This window comes from Danio rerio, chromosome 17, assembly GCF_049306965.1.
Source record: "Danio rerio strain Tuebingen ecotype United States chromosome 17, GRCz12tu, whole genome shotgun sequence".
Lineage (NCBI taxonomy): Eukaryota > Metazoa > Chordata > Actinopteri > Cypriniformes > Danionidae > Danio > Danio rerio.
The window spans coordinates 6,887,914-6,897,500 of NC_133192.1; the positions used below are offsets into that span (position 1 = coordinate 6,887,914).

The window sequence follows — 9,587 nt, forward strand, 5'->3', positions numbered from 1 at the left end:
ACGCGTCAGCGGTCCGCCTCAGAACTCCTTCCTTTTTAGACCAGAACGCCTATGGGCGCACATATGAGCGCTAATGCATTTGCTATTTAAACAGCGTAGCGCAGCGCAGCGCCTCAAAACAACTCTTGCGCCAAGCTGAAACTACCAAAAGACTATTGCGTCACGCCTTGCGCCACACTGCACCGGGTGTATGTTAGCGCCCAAAATGTTCATACACTTTATGAAGCCAAGTCAACAAAACTTTTGTGTGGTTTATTCATAAGCTAATTTCGAGATGATCACGTGCATATGATCAACACGGCTGGCTCCTTATTAGCTCCGTAATCTGCCCTATTATATGATTACGGAAGCATTATAAATAATCTGAGTTTTTCACTACAGTTATCTTCGTCATGGAGCTCCCCCCTGTATCCTTCCCCTTTTCTGACAGGGCGACACAGTGGCCCAGTGGCTAGAACTGTTGCCTCACAGCAAGAATACCGCTCGTCCAACCTATCGGGCCGGTTGGTGTTTCTGTGCGGAGTTTGCATGTTCTCCCCGTGTTCGCGTGGGGTTCCCCCCACCATCCAAAACATAAACCATAGCCTATCGACTAAAACAAATTATCACCCAATACAACCTCAGTTTACACTACTCACGGCAACAAGCAGGGGAGTTCTCGAGACCTACCTGAGCTCGAACTCGCCTCTCGCCCTTCTAACGGGAGGGAGCCCCAGGCTTGAGGATAGTATGAGGTAAGCATGAGTGTATTTTTAAAATAGCTTTATTTATCATGGACATCTCAAATGATAAAACTGTACGTCAATTTCCCTTCTTTTTGGATCTTGTTGGCGTTATCGATGTTTGTTTTTCAGGGAAAACAGGTGTATTAGCAAGCTGTCTTTGCACTTCAGACTGTCTCAGTTTAACCTGCAGTAGATTTTCTGTCAGGCGAGTTTCCTTCGTCAGAGACTCCATCATAATCTCTCCTTGCGAACGCAGAAAACTGTGCAGCAGCTCTTCAACCTCCTGCAGGAATAAGAGCACATGACACACACAAAACATGCTTTGTGATTAAATCTTTTTATCCCCAAATGAGTTTTCAAAAGAGCATAATAGAGCACGTGTGTAAGTAGTCACAATAAAACCCTTTTGTTTGCTTCGGCTTGTTTCCCATCAGACAAATGTGAGGGAATAGAGAGGAAACCGGCGGGTCTCGCAAGTAAAAAACCCATTTATTTTCTCCACAGTGAAATTGATTTTCGGCGATAGCGCATAAACCTTTCAGGGCAGACCTACCGCCAGCGCGGAAGCTGTTAAGAGATGATCTATGCTTTTATAGAGGCCACAAGTCCTAGTCTTGTGTGTTCATTTTTATATTGTGGAACTAAAGCGCTTGTGCTCTACAGGGTTAAATAACAGCGCTGTGCTCATTTAATCCATCTTATCTGGTAACTGCTGACAGCCCACAACTCCTAAGATATTAACTGAGAAGTGCTTTATAATGTCTTCAGTATGAGTGTGATAATTGTGTAGTGTGTAATTAGTTAATGTAATTAAATTACATATGCATTGTAAAAGTAATGTAAGTGCTTACTGTTCATTTTTAGGTAATTTAATTAGTGATTCGTGATGTACTTACCTTAAATACTGTACATAAATTCAACATCTATCTATCTATCTATCTATCTATCTATCTATCTATCTATCTATCTATCTATCTATCTATCTATCTATCTATCTATCTGTCTGTCTGTCTGTCTGTCTGTCTGTCTGTCTGTCTGTCTGTCTGTCTGTCTGTCTGTCTGTCTGCCTGCCTGCCTGCCTGCCTGTCTATCCGTCTATCCATCCATCCATCCATCTGTGGCAGGAGAGGTAATTAGTTGCCAAGTGTCATTAATTTACGGGTCCTTTTCTCTGCCCTATCACAATACGGCATACGGGCTATAAAAAGGAAGCATTTGCTACCTGGGATGCGTCACTTGATTAGTTGCGGCGCCGTGAGCGCGCGTCGTCACTTCCCACACCTGTTGAGGGCGGTGAGGGGTTCTGATCGGGCTGGAAGTTGCTTCGCCTGAATTGTTTGGCTGCAATCGCCAACGCTAGAACGCGTGTAAGGACTGGAAAAGGTAAGCAAGCGTCTGTCTCATGTTTTGGTTGTCGCGATCGTTTTGGAAACGCTGTGTCCGCTTTTCTCAGCTGCGAGAACCAGATGCGGGTGCGCGACTGTTTGTTGGCTGCGCCGGCTGTTGACTGAAATGTACGTGCTATCTGCCTCTTAAGTGACTGATTGAACCCCGATTCCCTTCGGTGAGCAGTAGGTAGGTGTTTGCATGTAGTTGCAAATGGCTTATAGCAGATTTTGGACTTTATCATGACTATTGATTTATTTGTTCAGGCTGGGTGGCACTCTGCGAGGGGAGCTCCGTCGGGCGCTCCGCATCCGTGTGCGGCTACAGTGCTGTCCTGTTTCCCGTGTTTTTTTTCTGTTTCCTTAGATTTTGTCTTTGTTTTCTTGTTTATCTTTTTGAGTTGTTCTGTTTTTGGTTTACACAAGGACTATTTAACTTATTTTTTTGTTGGTATATTTATTTATCTTCGTTTGTTTGGGTTTTCATTTTCTTTATTGGATAAATCTATATAGTGCGGCTGGATTTATTTGTTTATTTTTATTATTTTGACATTCATCCAGCATGTTTTGATTTTTCCTTACATTTTTGTGTAAATCTTTACTGTTGTATTTTCATTATTGCTTCATTTATTTTCTCTTTAATTTGGTTTAAGATTTAATTGTTTCCTCCCTTTTAAGGTGGAATTTAGTTGCTCTTTCTTTGTTTTCATTTATCAACTTCATTACATTTTGTATTTTGTTTATTTAATCATTTACTTGTGTAAACTGATTTATTCTTTTGTTTAATTGCAGGGCAGTGGTCCGACTTTTCGGCTGGTGACAGAGTCAGAGCTCCCTGGGGTGGGAGGCTAATTTTATTGGACATTTTAGAATTTCTCACAGTGTGTAGTGATCACTGTGTGCTGGTTTGTGCGTGTGGGTGCTCCATTTTTACACAGTGGATTGTAGTGGTTTTCACTTGCCTGAAGTATAGCCTGGCCACTTTCCCTAACGCTGGCGAGCTCTGGCCCTGGGGCACCTTCGTAAATTTACAAACTGTCACGTCAATGTCGACATTGGTTTTAATCCTGTTTTTATTTGAGATTTGAAAATAAAGAAATCTATTTTTGTACCGTGCCAATGTCTCTGACTGCAATTTGGTGGAACGAACTTGTGCGTGCCTTTTATATGGGTGGTGCGTGTATTTAAATTCTTTGGGTGAAATTCCCAAGGTGGTATAGTCGGGTAAATCATTAATATTGTCAGATTGGAGGTCTAGCTCCATCAGCCCACCTGCCCCCCCCGCCACACATCCATCCATCCATCACTAACATGCCTGTGTTTTTATTTCTGTAATAAATATGGCTGTCAAGCCAGGATGTTGATTGTTTATTGTGGGTATGTTGTTTACATGAAGAAATCTGTGTCACAAGTTAAACAAATTCTAATAAACAATCATATTTCGAATTTAAATAGTTTTTGTCTTGCATTTACATTAATTTTACATTTGAATAGCCAAAGTTACAAATTTCAGTCTTTTAAATGTGATTAATCGCGATTAATTTTCAAACAAAAAGGTGCGATTAATTAGTCATTTTTTAAATTGACTGACAGCACTAATTTATATATATTGTAGCGAGTCGGCTAATACCACGTCGCCCTGGGCACAAATCCACACCAGCTGGAACACTCATCAACCCCGGATCGCTCACAGCTGGACCTCATCAGCCAGGGAGAGATATAAGCCAGCCCCACACAGGAGGAAACTGAGCTTCATTTGCACATGACTCCCTGCGCTAACGCTTGTCTCTCTCTGTCTCTCCCACAGCCGAATCTAGCTCGTGACCGATCCAACACCATACCTCTCACCAGTCTTCACCATCTCCCCGGAGCACTTGAGCACGCACCCTTAAGAAGAGCACTCATTCACCCCTTATACACTTGTAAATAAAGCACCCCCCGGGGCATTGTTTGTAACATCATCTAACTGTGGTTGTGTTTTTTCCTCTGCCTCGCTACAATATATATATATATATATATATATAGAATTATTTGCCCCCCAGCATGTCTGATAATGTTTTTTCTTCTGGAGAAAGTCTTATTTGTTTTATTTCGGCTAAAATAAAAGCAGTTATTAATTTTTGAAATACCATTTTAAGGACAAAATAATAAGCCCCTTTAAGCTAACTTTTTTTTTGACAGTCTACAGAACAAACCATCGTTATACAATAACTTGCCTAATAACCCTAACCTGCCTAGTTAACCTAATTAATCTAGTAAAGTCTTTAAAAGTCACTTTAAGCTGCATAGAAGTGTCTTGAAAAATATCGAGTCAAATATTATTTACTGTCATCACGGCAAATATAAAATAAATCAGTTATTAGTGATGAGTTATTAAAACTATAATGTTTAGAAATGTGTTGAAGAAATCTACTCTCTGTTGAACAGAAATAGGGGAAAAATTAACAGGGATTAAGATTATTATTATTATTCTAATAATTCGGGGGGGCTAATAATTCTGACTTCAACTGTATATATACATACATACAATATATATATATATATATATATATATATATATATATATATATATATATATACATACTTTACAATGAATTTTATAATATAGTAATGTTGATTTATGGTATGTACACTGTAAAAATAATTAGTTAATAAAGTGAGAAACCTGTAACCTGTAAACTTGGAACTGTTAATCTGACTTTATTTATTTTTTAGAATTATAAACAGTTCATTTACTAAATTATAGGGCTTTATTAATAAAGTCAACTAATCATGTTTTACAGTGTATGAAAAATGGTGTCATTGCTTTGAAAATGTTCTTAAGTATAAAAGTCTTTTAATTTAAGTCAAAAGGCCCCTTTCATGGAAATTAATTACTTAAATTTTTACTTTCTATTGGCTAATTGCATTAAGAGATTTGAAAGAGTACTAAGCCAAATAATTAAATTACTTTCCAGACGAAGAAATACACAAATACAAACATACACTCCAAAAATTACCTCTGCTGCTTGTTTAACTACTTTTTCATTTATTTATTTTCTTTCAGCTTAGTCTCTATTTCAAAGGTAACCATCGCGGAATGAACCGCCAACTATTCCAGCATATGGTTTACGCAGCAGATGCCCTTCCATCTTGTCCTTTCATTCGGTTAGCACTGTCGCCTCTAGGCAAGGCAAGGCAAACTTTATTTAAAGAGCAAAATTTTACACAACCGTAGTTGATCCAAAGTGCTTTACAATAAAATAAACTAGACAACAAAACTTAAAAAAACTGGTATTAAAATACAAGGAAATGTATATGTTTAAAAGTAATACTAAAATACAAGTAAAAAATATATATAATAAAAAAAATAATAATAATAAATAAAATGCATGCATCACTCAAAGGCAAGAGAGTAAAAATAAGTCTTTAACTTAGATTTAAAAGCATCCAATGAAGGAGAAATCCTGATGTTCAGAGGGAGACCAGAGCCTTGGGGCTGCAACACAGAAAGCTTGATCACCTTTTGATTTGCAGCGAGACCGAGGGACAGACAAAAGAAACTAGTCATGGGATCTTAATGGTCTACAAGCTGAATAAGGCCTAATAAGTTCACTGACATAGGCCGGGGCAGAATTGTGCACTGCTTTATAAGTGAAAAGAAGGATTTTAAAATCAACTCTGTATTTTATAGGTAGCCATGAGGCGAGGACAGGGGAGATATGATCTCTTTTCTTAGTTCCTGTTATTAATCTGGCGGCTGCATTTTGGACCAACTGTAGCCGAGAGAGTGTTGACTGAGGTAGACCAATGTACAAGGAGTTGCAGTAGTCTAACCAAGAGGAGATTAAAGCATGGGTTACGGCTTCTAAATCTTTTTTAGAAAGAAACGGTTTAAGTTTTGCCACCAATCGAAGCTGGAAAAAGCTGCTCTTCACAACCGCATTTACATGTTTGTCAAACTGCAAGAGTGGCTCAAAGATAACAGCGAGATTTTTGGCGTGATTGTGCAGATTGTCATTTAGGACTCCTAGCTGAGTTTTAAAGAGCCCATATTATACATGAAATAGGGTCATATCTTGGTTGTAAGGGTCTCCAACAACAGTCTAATATGCATGCAAGGTCAAAAAACACTTTTGTGGTCTTATAATCTGCATTTATTTTTACCTAATTATCCCAGCGACTCCTGTATGAATCGTCCAGTGATTCGTTTGTTCCCAAACCCCTCCTTAGCGCGAAGCTAATCTGCGCTGATTGGACCGATGACAGTCTGTTGCGATTGGTCAACTGCCTTCAGTCAGAGAGTGAAAAGCCAAACAGCTAATCAGCAATATAAAAGTAATCACAGTTCATACACGCTCGATAGTGTAGGCGTGGATTTTAGCTGCCAGTGGGTCAATGTAAATACAGACGATGGACTTGAAAATACAGACGACTGACTATTTTATTGAGCAAAAACTCCAAAAACAGTTGAGGAGATCTCCTAGCTTCTCATTTTGCTCTTTTCACAGACACACACACACATATTGCACACACACACACACACACATATTGCACACACACACACACGCACTTAACCCTGCTCCGGACGACAACGCGCGCACACACACACACACACACAAACCTCCGGACGACAGCGCGCGCACACGCACACACAGACACACACACTACTCCTCGTCCACGGAGCTCCGTTAACAAAGCAGCACGCGTCGCGTTTTTAACGTGACTTTGCACGCGATAAGAGAATATAGCCAGTTAACCTGATACAGTACACGCGGTTACAAGTAACAAATCACAACTAAATACATTTGCAAGCTAGAGTCAACGAGGCAACAACTTTAATCGCACGTACTTACACTTGAGAAATGGAGGAAGAAAAATCTATCCTGACGTCCAGCAGTAAGTTACTCTTTACTGATCCTTCCTTTAACAAACGCTGATGAAGTATTCTTTGTAGCATGTAGTTTCCAGAAGTTTCCAGTAGTTTCCAACTGCTTGGCTATAATGCTGAGGTTTCATCTTTGGGTAGAGACTCGATAATATCCATCTGCAGTGTGACTTCAATCGACCGGCATGTTTGTGTGTGTGTGTGTGTGTGTGTGTGTGTGTCTGGGTTTCTGCGTCAGAGGGCGGGCCGCAGGTTTGAAATCTCCCGGGTTTGCGCGTGCACGTGAATAACTTGGTTTCGTTCGTACATCATGGCGAAACACCTAATGAATCGGTATCAAGGCGACTCGTGTGAAGTACTATGAGTCGACTCTTTTATAGATGAATCAACCGTTTTAAACACTGTACACTAACAGATTTAAGCCTTAGCTGGATACTTCACTTCACTTAGAGCTGTGTTACACACTACATGGAGGGGAATTTTCAAAAACCCATAATATGGGCTCTTTAATTGAATCATTTGTAGCAACAGGACCTAATAATAACACTTCTGTTTTATTTTCATTTAGTTGGAGAGAGTTATTTATCATTCAGGTCTTAATGTCGGTTAGGCATATGAAGACTTTCTAATGATAAATCTTTTCCTAGTTTGATTGGAAAATATAGTTGGAGATCGTCAGCATAGTAGCGATAGCTTATGTTATTTTTGTGGAGTATTGAGCTTAAAGGAAGCAAGAGAAAAAAAAGAGGGCCAAGAATAGATCCTTGCGGAACACCACAGTGAATAGGTTTAGGTGGTGGCTAGGCAAGAAAGTTGCTGGTTTGAGTCCCGGCTGGACCAGTTGGCATTTCTAAGAGGAGTTTGCATGTTCTCTCTAAGTTTGCATAGGCTTCCTCCAGGAGCTCCAGTTTACCCCACAGTCCAAAGACATGCACTATAGGTGAATTGAATAAACTAAATTGGGTGTTTCCCAGTACTGGATGGCAGCTGGAAGGGCATCCGCTGCGTAAACCATATGATGGAATAGTTAGCGGTTCATTCTGCTGTGGTGACCCCTGATGAATAATGGGACAAACCGAAGGAAAATGAATGAAGTAACTGCTGTAGAACTCCAGCCTTCACAGTTCAGATCTGTGCTGTAAAATAGCAGAGTTTGCGAGATGCTTTTTTTAGTTCAGTACTGCTGGAAGGCCTGTGGTTTCACATCAGAGCCCATCAGAGACTGACTTTGATGGTTTTTGAAGAGGTAATGGTGTGCCCACAGCTACTGGGCAGCTTAAGACCACAATCCTGTTTTATATTTTACCACTGAGCAGGAATTCAGGTTGCTTCAGGGACACCGTGTACACTTTAAAATTCTTCTTTTTAGTAAAAATGTCAATAAAATACTAAACAATTCTTATAAATACAAATACTAAAATTCTTGTTATAAATCATCATTTTACGGTGTTTACCACAACATTCTTATGTAAAAAAAGACATTGAAAAATACTGTACTGAAAGATTATTTGATATATTACATGTATGGAAAAGTAGTGCTTAATCTTTTTAGTATACTGCAATGTGTATGACTATATAGTGAAAATAAATTATACTGATTATAAACTATGTATCGGATGAAATAATTTAAAGTCAAAAACTAGTATCTTTAAACGTATTGTAGTAGTCATTTTTTACATGCCTTATACATATTTACAAACAAAAATTTTGCTTGCTAATTTAAAGTTAAATATTTGTCACTACTTATAAGGGAAAAATGTTAACTGTCTTTAATATGTATATACAGTTGAATTAATAGCCCCACTTTGATTTTTTTTTTTTTATATATTTCCCAATTGAAGTTAAACAGGGCAAGAAAATTTCCGCAGTATGTCTTATAACATTTTTTCTTCTGGAGAAAGGCTTATTTGTTTTATTTTGGCTAGAATAAAAGCAGTTTTAAATTTTTTAAGAACCATTATAGGGACAAAATTATTAGCTACAAAACCCTAACCTGCCTAGTTAACCTAACTAACCTAGCTAAGCCTTTAAATATCACTTTAAGCTGTATAGAAGTGTCTTGAAAAGTATCTAGTCAAATATTAGTTACTGTCATCATGGCAAAGATAAAATAAATCAGTTATTAGAAATTAGTTATTAAAACTAAAATGTTTAAAAATGTGTTGAAAAAATATTCTCTAGGTTTAACAGAAATTGGGGGAAAATTAACAGGGGGCGAATAATTATGACTTCAACTGTATAAATGCACACATATACATTTATACAATTTAAAAATATTTACATATATACTACCTGACAAAAGTCTTGCCATCAATCCCAGTTGTAAAAGCAACAAATAATAAATTGACTTCTAGTTGATCATTTGGAAAAGTAGCAGAAAGTATATTTTTTTTGATGGACCCAAAATTCTCACAGAAATCAGTCAAGTTTGATGAAGGAAAAAATCATGGTTTGGGGTTACATTCAGTATGGTGGTGTGCGAGAGATCTGCAGAGTGGATGGCAACATCAACAGCCTGAGTTATCAGGACATTTGCGCTGCTAACCACAGGAGAGGGCAAATTCTTCTCAGCAGGATAGCGCTCCTCATACTTCAGCCTCCACAGCAAAG

The 9,587-nt window shown here is 38.5% G+C and overlaps 1 protein-coding gene and 1 long non-coding RNA gene across 2 annotated transcripts in view; one reads left to right on the forward strand and one right to left on the reverse strand.

Moving 5' to 3' along the window:
- Nucleotides 1–747: 747 nt before the first annotated feature.
- si:dkey-100n19.2 overlaps nt 748–9,587 on the reverse strand; it is a 12,621-nt gene continuing 3,781 nt past the window's right edge. The window contains exon 4 of the mRNA XM_002665126.5: nt 748–1,008. Within this exon, the coding sequence (XP_002665172.1) occupies nt 802–1,008 (207 nt within the window). The 3' untranslated portion in view covers nt 748–801. The remainder of the gene's footprint in view (nt 1,009–9,587) is intronic.
- On the forward strand, nt 1,488–3,562 carry LOC103909007 (uncharacterized). Its single transcript, XR_012393207.1, has 4 exons — nt 1,488–1,564; nt 1,934–2,108; nt 2,179–2,300; nt 2,378–3,562. It is a non-coding gene; the product is annotated as an uncharacterized lncRNA (long non-coding RNA).